General features: G+C 39.2%; 1 protein-coding gene across 2 annotated transcripts; it reads right to left on the bottom strand.

The window, feature by feature from the left end:
• Nucleotides 1–281: 281 nt before the first annotated feature.
• cd28 (CD28 molecule) lies at nucleotides 282–16,420 on the bottom strand. Of its 2 annotated transcripts, XM_037108600.1 has the most exons (9): nucleotides 16,169–16,420; nucleotides 14,173–14,312; nucleotides 11,952–12,093; nucleotides 11,687–11,835; nucleotides 5,037–5,349; nucleotides 2,717–2,931; nucleotides 1,860–2,016; nucleotides 1,594–1,757; nucleotides 282–1,431 (listed from the first exon to the last, which is right to left on the bottom strand). In XM_037108600.1, the coding sequence occupies exons 5-9, from the start codon at nucleotides 5,107–5,109 to the stop codon at nucleotides 1,333–1,335; spliced, it is 708 nt and encodes a 235-aa protein (XP_036964495.1). In that variant the 5' UTR covers nucleotides 5,110–5,349; nucleotides 11,687–11,835; nucleotides 11,952–12,093; nucleotides 14,173–14,312; nucleotides 16,169–16,420; the 3' UTR covers nucleotides 282–1,332. The 2 variants fall into 2 exon arrangements, with proteins under 2 accessions (XP_036964495.1, XP_036964496.1); XM_037108601.1 differs by lacking the exons at nucleotides 282–1,431; nucleotides 1,594–1,757; nucleotides 1,860–2,016; nucleotides 2,717–2,931; nucleotides 5,037–5,349 and adding an exon at nucleotides 9,982–11,403.
• Nucleotides 16,421–18,533: the final 2,113 nt, after the last annotated feature.

The raw sequence follows: 18,533 nt of genomic DNA, 5'->3' as shown, positions 1-18,533 counted from the left end.
TGTGAATCCACAACCCTTACAAATGTTCTGCAGCTGCTGTTTTGAAATTGAAATCACTCTGTCCACGGTATCTTCAAGTCGTGCTTTATGTTCCATGAGCAGGAGACAAATGATGGCCAAGAGTCTAGATTGGATTTAAGATCTGTGTGGTTCATCCCTGGGCAAGTTGATATTTGGTTCTGGTATTTGTGTTTTAACACATAATAGCAGACTACACAAAAATACAGTTTAAAGTCAAGAAAACTTTAATTCAAGAAAATATCCAACATGAATATTTGCCTAACATTGCAATGGCAACAAAAAATACAAAAAAGGTAACTATCAATATACAATCACAGGCAAGTTGCTTCTAGTGCTATGATGCATCCCAATGATATGAAGTATTTACACTTTCAAAGCTGGAGCGTGAAGCCAAATTAAACTGTTCAGTCTTGAATCAAACAACTATTTTGTATATTATATCAGCCATACAAGCCCTCCTAGCTGCAGTTAGGATGAGAGCTCATAGGTGCCTCCACAACTCAAGTCCACTCAAAAGCTTCAGCTTTTAATAGAATTTGTGTTTACGACAATGTAAACATTATATTTATACTTAATAAGTAAAATATTCACAGACACTCAAGTATCATTTTGGTGTTTCTCCATAAAAGAACCTTAATCATAGCAGAGGTGATGTATCACAAACAGCATAGACATATGTCATGACTTCAATTTATGGCAAACTGACCTGCAGGCCTCTAATTCTCCATTTAAAATCAATGGTGTTCTAATGCTTCAAAGCAGATACAAGTCTGATTTGAATATGCTGGCCCCAAGGTGACTAATTAGAGATTTGGAAAGCACAGACGCACAGTTTGTTTCCAGCCCGGTCTCGTGCCAAAGTGTGTAATAGACCAACTGATCCACTAGAGGACAGTGTGAGTATGATAGTTCCTCGCAGAGGCATGAAAAGTACATGTGTGTTTGAAGGTGCACTGTCAGTAGGAGGCTTAATGATTAGGGAGAGAGGATGAATGTGATAGGAGGAGGAGATCAGAGGTTGGTTGGTTGGTTGGTAGGTTTATCAATTGGACTTTCCTCTGGGTAACCAGCATCTGAGTCCTGTGTGAAGCCAAGTCCCCAGGGACTGTTTAGAGGAAGCAGTTATTTAAAGCAACACCATGATTTAACCAAGTACTTTTGGTGCCTTTATTTTGAAAGTGTAACCGGATATTGCATGTTTGTTATTGCTAGCCTGACCGTGCCATGACTGTGTTGTTTTGGGGGGTTGACGAGAGGAACAGGTGGACCTGCGGGGCTATTACACTGTTTGGCATGATACCAGTTTGCTTTTCATGCAATGTTTTCATTGCATGAAAATGCAGCAGCATCCGCTTTGTGAAGCACACCAGGCAAGACCATCTCCCTCTTCTTTCCTTGGCACTGGAGAGTCTGTAAATAGAAAACACACAGCTTTCAATTAAGTGAAAAAAAAGATGATAAAATGTTTTTTTCTATATAACCAGACTTTTTGACTTCACTACTACCAATTATTCACTACATAAATCATCACCACATTTATGACATGAATAAAGAATATAATAATTCTCTGACCTGGAAAGAGATGATGATGATGAGGACGATGATGATCAATATCATCAGTGCACCCACAGGGACACTAAATGTTGCCATCTCCTCTTTGTCCTCCTCATCCTCTTCTTCATCATCTTGGGGTGCAGTCTGTCTGTGAGCCTCCTGCACATGACAGTCAGAGCTTCCTGTGGTAAAAGGAAATGAATGAGGGCAGAAGGTGAGTGAGCCGTGAGCTCTGTGTGTAGACATGCAGCAGAGCGTCCCAATGTCATGTGTGGGGGTCTCACCCAAGACATGAATGAGTGTGCCGTTGCCAGTGAGATGCAGGTATGGTGGTGGGTAGAAGACCTCTATCTTGCAGCGATACATATCTGTATGTTCGGCTTTCAGCCCGGACACTGTTAGCTCTACAGCACCCCCCCTCACCTGAGCAGAACACTGCAACTGAAAGACACGGGGAAAAAAAACACATTAAACCTGATTTAGATTTAAAATGCTGTCATAAATTGAGGTCATGACATATATCTATGTATTCAAGTCCACAGTGGTGACTACAGACAGACAGATGATGCCAAATCATTGACAAAGAGGAGCATTTTTCAAATAAATCAATTTATTGGCACAAAAATTCAGATTCAGATAGTCGATCAAATTCTGAATATCAGATCAGATGATTGGCCAGGCCTCTTATGGAGGTGAAGTTGACCCTACCTGACAGTCCTCATTCTGCCATCATATTATTTAAAAAAAATGTATCATTCTTATAAATCTCTTGCTTTCTTCTTCTGAATCAACTATTAGGATTATGGTGAAGTCATGATCATTAACCTTAGTTCATCATAATATTATGATAATAATACAATATATCACATAAATGATATTGTCGTTTTTATCATTGTTTTTATTATTATTATAGTTGTTATTGTTTTTATTGTTATTATCAAGTGATTGTGCTTTATATTGTAACATTATTGAGCAGATCCATTAACACACATGATATACAGTTTAATCACAAAAACTCAGCGAAACTGCTTGATTAGATTGGATTGACAGCAACCACACAAGTTTAACCAGATTCTGATTTCAATTCTGCAAAATCCTGATTGGTGCAATGGTTAATGGTTAAACTTTGAACAGAACTCACCCTCCCCTCTCTCTCCACACCTCCCTCTCTCTGCTGTGTGAAGTTGGACGAGCAGACTTCCTGGCTGCTGTGGAGACCTCTGAGCAGAGTCACGCGGAGCACCTCCAGGTCAGGGTTTTCGAAGCTCAGGTAAGACAGTTGATGTCGGATGAAGCATTGGAGTTGAGCCGTACCATCAGTACTCACTACTCTATAGGGCTGGGTCACCTCCACAGCTGGCAGGAGAGAGGGAGAATTGGGTGGAGGTAGTTAGAATTGGACTAACTGTACGTTGGTAAGTTTTCACAGCAGGATTACACGGGAGGATGGGTCTCAACCCAGAACAGACCACATTAACTTTTACACATTTTGTTGATTTCTCAGGTGATAATGCATGGATCCTACAGATGCACTCTGTAGGACTGAGGAGGATTTTTGTGGAGAATCTTTATTGAAATATGTTTTTACACCAGAATAATCAAACTATCTTTGTTTTCATGACTGAATAAACTGAATAAACAAACTGACCTTGTTCTACTTTGTTTATATGTGGTGGACCCTAACATGTTTCTAGCTTCAAACAGTGTTCTGGGACCTTATTTTCCTCCGAGAAACGCTTGTTTATTCAGTAATGCAAAAAAAAAAAATGTTTCTGAGTTTGTATCGTTACCTCATAAATATTGTTAAAAAAAAAAAAAAGAAAAAGAAAAAGAAAAAAAAAATGAGTTTCTTCTCTAAAACTACATAGTACCCCTTTAATAAAGAAAAAAAAAATCTTATTTAGGTTTCTATAAGCAATTAAAAAAGGGGAGTGTTGGGCCTGGGTGGAGGTATGCTCTCTTCTGTCCACCATTGTACTTGTATGTAATCAATCCAAAAGACGAGACAGACAAGACCTCAGATCTCATGAATCACCTCAGCCAGAGTTACCTTTCCAAACAGAACAGAACAGACCAGATGGCAGCAGATATCACAGCCACTTTTTAAGTTCACAGAGAGTGGTGCACAGTGAAAAATGTGTTTTGACACTTGTTTCAAAATTGTAATCAATCATTAGATATTACAAATTGAAAATGTAGTCACATACTGAACTTATTACTCAACAGCAGAAGTTATTCATTTACTTTCTTCGCTCTGTCAAAAGTGACTTTCGAAACCCTAAAACTCCCAACACCTACGGGTCTAAATGTTTAATACATGTAGACAATAAAAATGAAACAACGTGGCATGACATGTCCTGCTCTCACCGTGAATCTAAGGGTTCACACACACTTGTTACAAATATATATATATATATATATATATATATATATATATATATATATATATATAGAGAGAGAGAGAGAGAGAGAGAGAGAGAGAGAGAGAGAGAGAGAGAGAGAGAGAGAGAGATTCCTTAATGTAGGCTAAAGGTTGGTACAAGGCAGCTCTTTTCCCAGAGCAGACAGGCAGAGTGTCTGCAGGGAGGGCAGCCTCTCCATACAAACCCAGCTTGAATGACTTGGTTTCATCAAGCCTGCCACTGGGCTACTCCTTGGGGGGGCAGACATTCAGCTTGTCCACTCTTTCTTGCCCTGAGACACTCTGGCAGTGAAAGAGGCTTCGGAGGAGAAGTTTAATATAAGCAGAGCAACAGCCGACCAGAAACAAGGGACTGCAACAGCCAAAGGGTGCAGTGTGTTTATTGGGGAGGCTACAGGTGACAACTCTCATTCCCAGAATCTGCAAAAGGTGGCCGTTACGTTTTGCGTCGCTACAACGTGCAGTTATAATTCTGGAGACGTCTGCATCAGGCTACGGCGTAGGGATTTTTTATGGAAAAAGTATGTACAGCATTAAATCACTGGTCTGTATCAAACCTGAGGCAATGAACTGCAGTGCTCCCAGGTTCCAGTTCCATAGTAGGACAGTTTAAAACTATGCCCACCAAAAGACCAATAGTAAATTGTAATATGGCATCTTGAATTGATTGAACAATACTGTTCAGGTGAAAAGCAGTTTGGCGAGACAGAAAAGTTTATAAGCACTCAATATAAAAAATGATCCGAGTTTCTACATATTATTTGTGAAATCTTTTTAGAAATGAACTCCATTCAGAGTGAATCAAGCTTTGGCTAAGGTCAGTTCATCTAAAACTGAGTGTTTGAGAGGTTCTGGAATAGACTAACTTCAGGCAAAAGTCACCCTTTAGTTTGAATGAGCCTGCAGCTATCTAGCAAAATGATCTGATAATAGCTTGTTGACCATACTCCATTTGTCACGTGATAGTTGTGGATTAAAACAGAGCGAAAACAATGTCACATTACTATTGTCACAGCAGGAAAAGTCTTTTTATACTTACCACACAGCACAGGCAGGCAGAGGCTGAGGATTGTCAACACAGTCCATTCCATCATACAGTGAGCCAGGTACATCCTATAGTCACTCTCACAGTTACACAAAAAGCCACAGACACTCAGAATTCACAAAGATGTGGTGAGCGCACAACTTCACAAAGAACAAATTTCATCAAAATACAGCAAAATCAGTAGAACTAAGCTTTATAGTGGTGTGTTTCCCAGCTGTCATGGAAACTCTGTGCCATCACAGGAAATGATGATGATTGCCGGTAAAGAGAGACGGCAAGTTTAACTGGCTGCAGTTCTGCAGGAAACCTGAGAAGGACAAATTTCAGTAACTTTAAAAAACCAGTTTAGTCTTGAAAAAAAAACAAAAAAAAAAAAACAAGCAGCTTAAAACAAAATGCGCATTAAAAATAATGTGTATGTCAAAAAGTATTATTCATACATTCATATCAATAATATTAAGTCACATAAATAAACAAAAAGAATGGCCAAAACATTTCCACTTGGACAAAGGTTTTTCATTCAAAGTGCTGAGTGCTGTTTCAATCTCTTGTTCTATTCAGATGCCTCAACAATGCTCACTGAAAAATCTCTTAAAACTGTTGCACAGTACAGAAACTTTTCGGCAGGCTAAGTTTTTTGTTAAAAACGTTACTTGTTGTAGTACTGTGAAGGAGACAGCTGCGGGCAGAGACAGGGCCTCCTGAAAGAATAAACACCCAGAGACAAGAGTTTGTTTTTTTGTTGTTTTTTTTTTTTTACTTTTGGGAATAAAATGTGGATTTATCTTCACTCTTGTTTCTGAGTGTGCCTGCAGCAGCAAAATCCACTGTCATGTGCTGTAATACTGTCTCTGAATGGAGCGGAAATGTACCTCACTTCATGAGCGTACCTTCGAAAGACATCTATTCAACCTGGAACCAGGTGGAAAGAGATGTATCGGCTTGTTTGTGTGGAAACTTTTGCGGCGTTAATACTTAGTTGGTGGTCACCTGACTGAATCTCTGTGAAAGTTGCAAGATTGCGATGAAATGGAAAATGTGCATATATAACAAGACACATTATAATTCACAGTGATTTTGACTGAACAATTTACATCAGTTTTCATTTTTTGTTGCCAACGTTGTGAATAATGCACAATCTTCCTGAAGTGTAGTGGTGATTATACCACAACACATCTGTAATCTTCCAGTGATTTCATCTTGAGGTTGGAACAAATATATCTGTATATATTAAAACATCCCTCTTCTTGAGTACATAAGGTGAGTCAGGATTCTTTCAGATGGATGCATCTTCGCTTCAATCAGTATTTCCCAGAGCAAATGTGAATCAATATTAATCCCTGCTTGCCTGTAACTAGAGGCCTGATATTCAACAGAAGGGAAACATTCACCAGATCTGCAAAGGAGCAGAATGAGATGTTTCCTCAGCTTGAGCAGAGAGAAGTTGCGTGGTAGTACAGTGATTACAAAATGCTTTGAGTGTGATGTACAGCAGAACTCCTACACTATGCCACAGTCACTTGCTGCGGCTGAGAAACGTCAGAAACAGCTTGTCACAAGCAAGAAACTTAAATTACTTAAAAACCTGGAGCAACAGTGTGTAACGTTTTACCTGAAAATGACCGCTTTAAAAATCATTTTGCTGGTACAGGGACTTCGAGTAGGGTAGTAGAGTGCAACTATCACTGATTTTGAGGAATCTGGATGTTTGATCATTATACATATCTAGGAAGTTTCCTGCCTTGTGTTGTTACACTTGCTTGGTGTTTCGCTGTGTCAGCAAAGTTGAGGTCCGACTAGTGGCATGGAACAGCCAGATGTTAATGTCTCTGGTTCAGGTTACATTTTCTCGGCATGCTGTTATGGTTCTGAGTTGTAGGCCTACGCAACACCTCTGACTGCATGTTTACTCCAGTGCATCTGCTTTAGAGACATCACCTAGTTATGGCGTGCCAAGTTTTGTTTATGGAAAGCACATAATGTTACATTACATCTGACAGATTGTCACAGGAACCTGGGAACTGTATTTACGACAGATGTGTTGCACTCAGAAGTGGTGGCACAAAATAAAAATTACAACTTGATGTTGTTTTAAAGTAAGGAAAGGGACTATGCCATGATAATGTCACATGATACATCTGGGATCCCCCTCAAAATACCATTGGCTCTGGGAGCGGGCCATGACAAGTTTTATCTGCACATGTGACAAAGCAATAGATTGTAATACATCAGTGGACATAAACGATGAATGCACTGGTGAGACAAATACAAATGATCATCATATGAACTGAAAGCAATGCCAATTTAAGAAAAAGACCAGCTGGCTGAAGGATGATGGTCATATCATCCCCAGCTCTATAAATCTGGCAACACTGTTCATGGGTCTGGTACAGGTTCAGGAGACAGGACTGGCAGGGCCCTCTTATGTCTTGAAGTTGGACTCCATCAACTTCACATACCCACATGTTAACATTATTGCTTATATTTGTTAATTCACATCAGCTGCCACTTACTGATAGGCTGGATTATTTCACTACATTTAGACCTCCTATAAGGCTTTAAACAGCTTTTGTGTAATTTGCGCGTGTGACGCAATCAAAGCTTATTTCACATCTTTGAATGTGATGGTACGTCACAAGCTGTATATCAAACAGTTTCTGTTATTAAATTACTGATCATCTTTGGAATATTACAATCATTCTTGGTCTTTCATCCGTCACACTTGCAATGATCATTTGCATGCAGTGGAAAATAGCTAATTCTAGTCACTGTGTTTTCAGATAGATCACAGTGGAAGTGCTGATGTTATGATATTTGGCGCCATCCTGACGTCACATCTGTGTTTTGCCTGGAAACACTCTGTGGGGTTAAGCCCCATTCTCACAGGGCTGACTTGCAGAAGTTGCAGTCAGCACTACAGTCTTCACTCAGCCGGAAAACAGTGGTTTATTTTTGCTGCTGTCATTCTTTCAGTATGGTTCAGTATGAAGCACAAATTTAATCAGAGGCTGTCACTAAGTTTATCTGTACATGTGGAAAATTCATCTGATATCTGAAAAAAAAGAGAGAAAAAAAACAAGAATCTAACGGCCAAAGCACGCGTTTCTCATGTTAACGTTCTGCATTAATGCTTGGTTGTTGTGAACTGAATTTAAAGCATATCAAGAAAAAATGCCTTCAAGCATGAAGCCATGCGTAATTGGAAATTGTGATGAGGGCAAATGCATGTAACGCTAAGTAGCAGCTGGAAAAATAATAAGGTGCTCTACCTAATTGGCAAAATAAATGTTGACAAGGACTATTTGCGCAAACTACGGATATGTTGAAACTCTACATGCTCAGTTTTAAGGGGGTTGATTATGATCTGATTAGGTTTAGACACTTGCCTATTTTTTGTCCCAAAATGTCCCAAAACTGTCCTAACACACTTGACACCTGATACATACTTGAAATATATGTTTTTAGTAACACTAATTCAGTAGAATTCAAAACCTTAGATCCTTTCATCGGCTGCAACCATGTGTACATGTACATGACACATTGTATCCTTGCTTTGCAGAAACATACAATGTCAACATTTTATTTGTGTGACTGGCATGGGGTGCTGGTACTTTACATGTCTAGGTGTAGTGAGCTGTTTCCAGCCAGCATTTCACTGGCTCATTGCATTGTTGAATTATAAAACATTCCTCCTACTTATAATCCATTTAGCCACTTTTCCTCATGTAGTTAGTAAACATTCTAAGAGAGACCAGCAATACTGGATTCATTCTGTGTTGAGCTTGAAGCTTGACATCCGTTCATTTCGTGCAGAGGCATGAGAACAGAGATAATTTGCACATTATTGCACCCAATCTGCATTTTCATCATCCACGAAATTTCTTACAATCATTTCTAAGTAAAGTGCCGCATGACACATGTCTGTACTGTTCAAGTCGTGATTTGACTAAACATGAAGGAAAATGAGTCATGACTCACTGTAACCAGATAACCAGATAATTAAATCCATTTTGCAATTACTCAAGAATGAAGATGTTTTTTGATGAATCCTAAAAAGGATTAAACGTTGAAAGGTATAGTGAGTGCTTTACAGTTAAGCAAAGCTGTTTTGTTGTCACGTTGTTTAATATTGTGAAACTTTCCCAGTTTGGGTAGGTTTAAGCCATGAATCTAACTGGTTAGGTCAAATAAAACATGTTGGTTTGGGTTAAAATTAGTACATAATCATCAAGTTGCATTTATCAGACGCTTTTGTCCAAAGTTTATAGTACTTCACACATGCATTCAAACACTGACGGTGGTTACTGCCATGCAAGGTGCCAACCAGCACATCAGAAGGAGTTTGGGGTTCAATATCTTGCCCAAGGACACTTCAACATGCAGACCAGGGGGATCGAACCAGCGACCTTCCCATAACAATCTGCTGGCTCTACCCCCTGAGCTACAGCCGCCCATGGTTATGTTACATACAGTAAGTGATGTGCAGGGGATAAGGGAGTCAATTTTCAGAAGCATAGCCTCTGTTCTACAGAAGCCACATTATCAATATAGTTCAGAGTTGATTTTCTCACCTTCCACATCTGTTGCTAGGATAACTTCATGTTTGTACTTACTAGACACATCAGTCTGGTCAATTACACAGCATTGCTTACATATATATATAAAGAATAGATAATATTATATATATATATGTATGCTCTGAGATCAGCTAGTAAGCCAAAGACATGCATAGCAAAAGTCAGCAAAACAGAGAGTCCTGCGTTTGACCCATGACCTGCCTCCACCTTCTTCCTACATTAACTTTATAGCTCTTCATACGTCATCACCTGACTTGCACTGAATGTCTTATATTACCACAGATGGGTTAACATTGAAGTTGTAAGCCTGTTGTGACGGGGTGTGACAAAATGTTAGTATAAGAATGAGAACAGCTTGATACTAAGATTAACATGTTTATATTTGTATTCCTCAATCATAATACAGCATACACATAATACAAAAGCAGCATCTTTAGCTCAAAACTGTGATCAATCAAATACCTTAATAAGGCAGCATATAATTATCATTGTTAGTAACATTTCAGCGTTGAATAAAGGTCAGTTAGCTCTGGAAAAACACAGTTTAGCTCACTGAAAGCACAAACATCAACTGATCAGATTTTAACTATCACAGTTTTTAAATTTTAACACCAAACACTGACGTTTACCTACGTTTGCTCCCTTTGACACACTAAGTTCATGCTGACTTGCAGTAGGATTTCTTTTAATATTCTTTTATTGTATTTATCACTTTTGATATAAAAACTAAGTAAAATAAGAAATTAAAACACGTACAGAGTAATAATCACCTATCACCATGGTCACTTTACAAATTGAAAAAAAAAAAAACTTTTAATGTATAATTTTACATGTTTTGCATTCAAAGTAAAGTTTTTCAGAAACTAACTTTCCCTGCAACACCTGAGGGTGCGGCTAGTGCCTGGAACAATGATGTAGAAAACATTGTTCACTTCTCCACCAAATAGGATGATCCTTAGGTACAACTTCAACAAGAGATAAACTACTCTACTCTGCTTATAGTACCCTTTGGCTCAGCTACTATCCAGAAAGCTAACATTATGCCAGCAAACATCACAGTCAATAACACTTCATGCAACTCACTCACTGTGAACCTAATCTGAAGGTATGTTTAAGTACAAGACTAGCTGGCTGCCGGCCATGTCACTGTCCCCGACTTTCACAAGAAATGGTCAGCCGTGTGTGTTGTGGGTCACAGCCTGAAGTACAGAGCTGACTCATGTGATGCTAGATGATGCTTGTGTTCAGAGGGACAGTGTCAGCTACTTCCTGCAGCTTGTGTGTTGCAGGCGCCATCATGTGGTGTTCAGAGTATGAGCAGTCTTGTGTCTGTTCCCCCTGTCCTCCTGTGTGGTGCTGCTGCGCTCCCCTGTGGCTTTCTGGTTTGTCTTTAGTTGTTGTATTCCTCTTTAGTTTTTCTTGGATTCTACTTTGCCTGCCCTTTTTTTCCTGGCCTGTTGTTTTCTGAATAGCTACACTCTGAATAAGAAATTCTGATTATATACAGACTGTAGCACAATTAGAATGGCGAACAGACAGTTTCGCCGGAACTACTTAGATCCAGTACGATTAATTATTACAGTCATCACAAGCTCTCTAACTATTCTTCAGCTACTAACTACCAGTTTTTCATAGACCGCATTCATAGCACATTTCCAATACCAGTAGACATGAAATTTCTTTATAATTGCTGTAAGCTGTTAAACTTTGGCGGGTTTCCTGATCTCTCCCGGTCTGGTGTTAGCATACACACATGTATCCTCCTCATATGTCTTCAGCTTCCTCTGAGGAATACATGAGAGAAAGAGAAAAGCATTTCATGTTGCAGTTTAGAGCACGCATGAGCACTGGGGAACAGATACAAAAAAGATGGGGAAAAGATTCAGTAGTAAGGAAGTGGGAGGTAAAACATGACTCATGGGGAGAGGCTTTCAACATAAAACAGGAAATTCCTTAAAACTCCATGAAACTCAGGACTATTATGTTTCACTTATAGTTGCAGGTAGTTTACATGATGTGTGCAATAAAGGAGAATACATGAAGTCAATCCATGTTTTTTTTTCTTACCCATAAAACAATGGTAACACAGGAGATTGACAGGCTGTAGACAAATAAAACACCACATCCTGCCCACAACACCACATCTAGGATGGATGGAGACCTGACTGGACAGCTCTGATGGACAACTGAGTTGTTGTCACTGGTTGTTGGATTTTCTATGAATTCAAAAGAAGACAATTCATTGTACTTTAATAAATCACATACTGTATCGATTAATATCACAGAATGTAATATAACTGAATATATGTGAGTTGTTGGTCTTGCATTTTACCTGCCACTATGACTTCAGTGGAGAGACACTCCTCGGCGAATGGTGGAGGATAAATCTCATGACTCTCACAGATGTACATGCCACTCTTGCGGGCTGTGACTTCAAACTGACCGGAGAACAGAGCCTCTGCAGAGGCTGACTTCTAAGTAAAGGTGGACAGAGAGGGAGAGAGTCAATTATATGGAGGGACTGGTGCACAATTTGTGATTTGATGCATCTGTTGATCCCTGTAACCACGCCAAAGTGTGAGGTCTGGGTGTTTTGACCACATCATGAGAACATGTCCTCATCCTTGCCGCAAACTTCAGACACAATCTGGCAATTTGGCCAAATGGCGGATGGGCCAGCCCACTGAAAGTGTGGTGAATAAAATATTTGACCTGCTGGCTGTGGCCTAGGCTGTTTGGAAAAAGGCAGGCACTTGGTAATTGATTGAACAAATCATCACTGTCTTTCAACAGATAATTTCAACCAATCAGATCAACAGTGCACCATTGGAGCCAGTTGCCAGTGCTAAAGTCAGTCAAAAGAAGAATGAAGACATCCTTTCAATAGAGGCAAACGGTGTTGTTCTTTGCTCTTCTTTAACTGATATAAACTCTCCAGTTTGGATATTACTAATGCTACAGCAGCTATGCTAACCTCTTGTGGAGCCTCCATTTTTGTTTTCAAATGAGCTTCTCTAGCTGGCCGTCGCATCTCAACCACACCTGCAGTTGCCAGTAGTTTTTCAAAGGATGCTGATTATTTCCACCACTGTGTGTTCAGCACCAAGCACAGAGCGTGAAACCTGGAAAATTGTTAGGGTTAGGGGTTAACCTCACGTGATCACATGATTTCGCGAATTCAGCTGCCTTGCGAGGTAAGCTGCAGCACATTTGATTTTGCAGAGACCATCCTTTTGGAGTTACCCTATCGCAAAAGTGTCAATAGGCTACCTACAGTATGTTGTGAGGCAGGGGCAGGAGGTGGTACTGACCATCGTCACCTCCGTCCACTGTTAAAGCGGATCTGTACGTGCATGTAATATCAGAGGTCAAGCAGGAAATAATCAAATATAAACAAGACAGAAAGAGCAGAGTATGCATTGAAAATTCACATAAAAAGAACAAAGGGAAAATGTGGAATGAAAAGGTTAGAGACAGAGAAAGAAAAAAGACTTAGGGCTGAAGCTGTAGAATGTTTTAAATGAGCACAGTCAGTATTCATAAGAAACATTGTTACTGTCGGCAACACGTGACTGCAAGCTGCAGGTTGACATTAAAGGGTAACACCAGTTTTACATATCAAAGTGTGTTTTAAGGTGTCGGGGAGTTCTACTACATACCTAAAAAAGGTAGTATAACGCCTTTAGTGACTCCAGAGGAAGCAGCTTGTAAGCTGATGAATTGGCTCCAGTGACTTAATCAGATTTTTCTCTCCATAATCATTAGGGCCAAACAAACAAATTCACAATGGCAATATTATCATGATATCTATAGAAGATTTGAAAACAAAGAATACTATTCAAATTCATCTTTAACCTTGTTTACAACCATGTCAAAATCGATAAAGCAGATCCAGGGATTTTATTTCATTATTACTTTTTTTTTTTCCATTTCAAGCATTCTTCTTCTGCTTTTAAAACCTGGTGCCTATGTTACCCACAACGCAACTCAGCCACTGAGTAACAGAGTGTGTAGTCAGAGATAAACCTCATAATTCATGAGGACCAGTGCGGTCAAGCTGTATGCAAGAGTTTCTGTAGGCCATGCAAGTCTGTTTTCACACATTTGCCCTTGGGGGTTTTACAGTTTGTACAACTAACCCCAACTAGCATGAAATGGTAATGCATTGCAGTCCTGGAGCAGAGGTGAGATAATGTGGCTTCCTTCTGTTTGTCGGGGTTCAGCACGTGTCTTTTAACTTGTCACTCAAGCTCAGTGAAATTTGCTTCAATAAAAGAAATTGAGCAGACAATCTATGCAAAATGCACAGTATAAACCTGTGATGTGTTAGTTGTGGCAGTGGCTGAGAAAGTCTGATGATCCATTTCACATGGGCAGAAACCCCATTAGCATGACATGACACATAAAACTGAGGACATCATACATGAAACTGGAATGATACAATAAAAAATATGTGAAAGGTTATAAAAAGTCCAGAAGACAGATGTGTATCAGCACACACACACACACACACACACACACACACACACACACACACACACAGACTGACTGACCTTATTCAGGTGTATTTCATTGATGCAGCTGTTATTGAAGTACAGCAGGTACTTGATCTCTGAGCTGCTGGCCTTGATGGATGGACAGGAGATAGATGCCTTTCTGTGATCTGACACCGTGATAATTTTCTTCTGATCAACTGACAGACAGAAAAGAAGCACATAGGTGTGTTATTAAAATACTGAAGAAATCAAAAAGCACAGCACTGTCCAATATATATAACAACTGTAACAACTATTTCTTACATGTGTCATGACCGGCTCAAAAAGCCATGACAATAGATAGTGAGATGCGGATAACCGTAACAATTAACAATATTTATTTAAATTAAGTGTACAAATCATAAGAATGCCATGAGGTGTGAACGTGAGGTTATCAGTGTGTCTGCCGATGGGTGCATGTGAGTGGTGAGAGCGGAGTGTTGTACTCCATGTACACTGAACATCTTCTTCAGGTGTACTATAGTCACTGATTTTGAGTTAAAAGTACGGGAAAGATCAGACTCTCACCTCTTGAAGTCCAAAGATATTTTATGAGACAGGACGGGCCAGGGCTAGCTGTTTAGCATGCTAATGTCAATAGACATTGCTACAACAGAGTACAGACATGTCTTAACATCAGCACTGTTGTGTCTTCACATTCTGTTTTCCATGTTTCTTCACTTTTTTAACCAAACTTTTGGCCATATTTTACCTTAAAAGATTATATTTTCAAGTTCTCAAATTTAATGTCTGGAAACATTGCAGTCCAATGAAGCAAGAACTGCAGCCCTTCAGATGATTGGATAAAACCAACCATCAGCTTCGACTGTCAGATTATATAAACCACTTTATTTGGAGCTAAAGATGAAATGCACAGGCAGACTCAAGATGTTTGAGGGGAAAGGGCAAAAAAATAAATAAAATGGGCTCAAGCTCTAGACATGTAGAAACTCCAGATTAGAAGACACTTCACTGTGTTTTGTCCCTATATAAGGCACTCTATCATGTGTTATCTACCATAGGGGTGCAATTGGGGTGCGCATTTCAACAAAGTGTTTTTTCTCATATGCGTTTTTTCATTTTTTCGCTAGAATGACATCATTTGTCATTGTTGTGTGTCGAGTCTTCCTAACCAGCCGTGCAATCTAAGTCACACTAATGGGAGAAGAGGAGGCGCCACTTCATAAGACTGTTGCCTAAGTTCTAATTGGGGACCAAGGTTTCTTGCCCCCCAAAAATATAAAAAAATATAAAGTAGCACTGTGACTGCAGCTGATGGTTGTGTGACGTTTGTATGGGAGCAGAACTGAAACTGTGCTGCTCCTGTGGTGATGTCTGTCGGTCAGAATGTCTCTCTGTGCTGAGTTGAAAACAGGGAAGAGAGGCTGGAGACACAGTCTGATCTGCAGGTCTCCTTGAGCACCCCAATTCGCTCGCTGTCACCACATAGATATATTCACAAAAATATGTTATCGTTGTAATGGCAAGCCATGCTAACGGAACTGTAACTTTAACTCTGTAACTTCCTGAGTAGTATTTATTGATAGTGTTGTCCAACAATGCAAAGCACGGAAGTGGAGGTTATAGTCACGCGCAGCTTTCCATTGTATAGTTTCACAACAATCATAAACAGTGGAGTGTGGAGAATTTGTTCCGTGTTTCTTTTTGCAGTGAGAAGCAATTAAATTATTGGTTTAAAGAATCCCCTAACTACTATATCAATTTAAGTTATATTATTCTCTGTTTCTGAGGTTTATGTAGTGCAGATCTCAGAGCACTGAAAGGATCCACTCAGTATTACTGAAGCGAACGGAGAAGTGATTAAATCGTCGGGATTTATTTCACCAGCTCCTCTTTCCCGGTATGTTGATCTGACTGCAGATTGCTGAGCGGGACACATGACAGCCCTTGTAGTCATTCTGAAAGTTTAGAAGTTAAAAATCTCCATCTCAGCAGTTTCACTTTTAACAGTCTTAATTTAGAAGCAATCTCACCAATGATGTGCAAATCTTACCCGAACATCCAGGGACCTGTCCATCACTCAAACATGCCATCATCATCACCAGGACCCCCACGCTCATCTTGTCCTTCTGCTCGTCTGCTATTGATTATCTATGTTTGACAGTTGTCTACGTGGAGGGAAGTTTTCCTCTTTTCTCGCAAAGGTGCAATAACGTAGAAACTGTCCCCTCTGTATAAAGATAGCCGGACAACGGATAACATCTGTTCAACATTACAGATCTGTGAGATTTGAGTGTCACTTCTGATAGTCTGGCGGGGGCACTTCCTGTATGAAACTGTAAAACCATGGCAGAAACCCACACACCCACACACACACACACACATACACACACACACACACACACACACACACACACACACACATGCTTACAGGTAAGCCTGCAAACAAAAACACAAACACACACACACACACACACACACACACACACACACACACACACACACACACACACACACACAGGCACAGGCACAGGCACACACAAAGATATACATTTACACATCTATATACATGTACAAACAAACATGCATGCCAGCACATTAATGTTCATAAGAAATGTGCATGCAAAACATACAAACACAGTCTCAGTTTGAAAACACACACACATACAGAGAGCGAGAGGGAGGGAGTGGGTGAGAGGGGTTACAAACCACAATATCGCTTAACGCTTAAAACTACATATTACAAGAAAACCATCCTGAGCCTGGTGATGTGTTTTTCTTTTGAATTAGTCATTGTGCAAACACCATTAACTCTTTCTTAACTGTTGCCTTAAAAAAATAACACATTTGATACAAGTGTTGGGTGGGAGGATGAACTTTGAGACTCAAATATTTCTCTGTGATGGGGGTGTTTTTTGTATTTTTTTATTCTTTCCAGAGAAAGGAAAATAAAGCAAAATAATGTAGAGAGAGAGAGAGTAAAAACAATACTCCAAAGCACCTTGTCTGATTTTGGCAAGTGGAGGTTTATGTTGCAGACAGCACATGCTACATTTATTGTCATTTTTGAATGGGGTTTAAACAAAGGGATAGATTTTGCAACACAGACAAGGTGTGATGTCATGACCCGGGAGGATGCCCCAATTGTATATATACTGCCAGTGATGGAATGTAACTAAGTGCATTCACTTATATACATAACAATTTTAAGGAACTGCACTTTCTTTCATTAAATTTATTGCATCACTTAAATTAGTTACTTTGCAGATGCATGCTGGATCTGAGCCAAAGTAGCACATTTTATTACTAATTTATCAGCAATCAGTAAATTGAAAAAAAAAACAAAAAAAAAATTCCAACCATCGTTAAAATTGTGAATATCTGATTTGATAATAAGTCAGGCAGTTAATTGGCTATTCCACAGTATATACATACATATAATAAATGTTTAACTTACTTTTACTTGTACATCAGAGACTAAAGTACATGTTAAACCTTTAAGACTTTTTAAAGGATGTATGCATACGTGATATGTTTTAACAAAATATTTTACTTTTACTGAAGATTGACTTGTGTACGTACTCTGTAGGGCAATTGCAAATATTATACTAAAAGAAATAAAAGTTAAAGTATGGGATTGCAGGCTTTAGGCTTTAGGCTGTAAGGATGTTTCTCTATGAAGAGTAACAACGCAACATTAGCATCGACAGCACTTACAGTACTTAACACTAACTGAAAACGAATGCATTTTCTCTCAAAAGATTTGTGAGTCTTATTCTTCAGCCAAATCCTTACAATTTCAGGGAACAAATGTTAAAATCCTGCTCTGCTGCCATCTACTGGTTGATATAACCACTGTCCACACCCTCTGCAGCTCATTATTCTGATATGAGCTTCTATCCCGGCCCGAGAGTATAAATCAGTCAAGGAGTGTGTAGAAAAGTAACCCAACTCTCACTCTAGCCTCCGAAAGATAAATGCATCATGTAGCCAATGAGGTTTTTAATCCAGTAATATATAGTTTATTTCAGTTGGAATTTCAACTTGGAACTTATGCAAGTTTATGCAAGTTTTATACATTTTGTTCTTGGAGTCAACTGTTTTTCCATATAAGCTCTTGTTTTTGACAATTTTATATGCATGAAGTTAGTGTAAATAACAAAATGAAGAACTATAATTGAATAATATAATTAAGGTGCCTGTATATTTGTAAGTGTTATGCATCCATTTGTAATTATATTATAAGTAAATTTTAACTTGGACCATACAAGACTATATGATGTGTACCGTCTGTGTTTTCCAGCTAATGGAGGCAGTTACAGGTTATGTGTAGGCTTATTTTTGCATTAATGGGTAGGTGAAGAATTTCACCAAAATAATTCAGTATGTTCAAACATATCTGTACTCCAAATGGTTCA

This window comes from Acanthopagrus latus, chromosome 9 (genome assembly GCF_904848185.1).
Source record: "Acanthopagrus latus isolate v.2019 chromosome 9, fAcaLat1.1, whole genome shotgun sequence".
NCBI lineage: Eukaryota > Metazoa > Chordata > Actinopteri > Spariformes > Sparidae > Acanthopagrus > Acanthopagrus latus.
The sequence above is the reverse complement of the archived record's forward strand: the minus strand, read 5'-3'. Positions and strand labels throughout refer to the sequence as shown.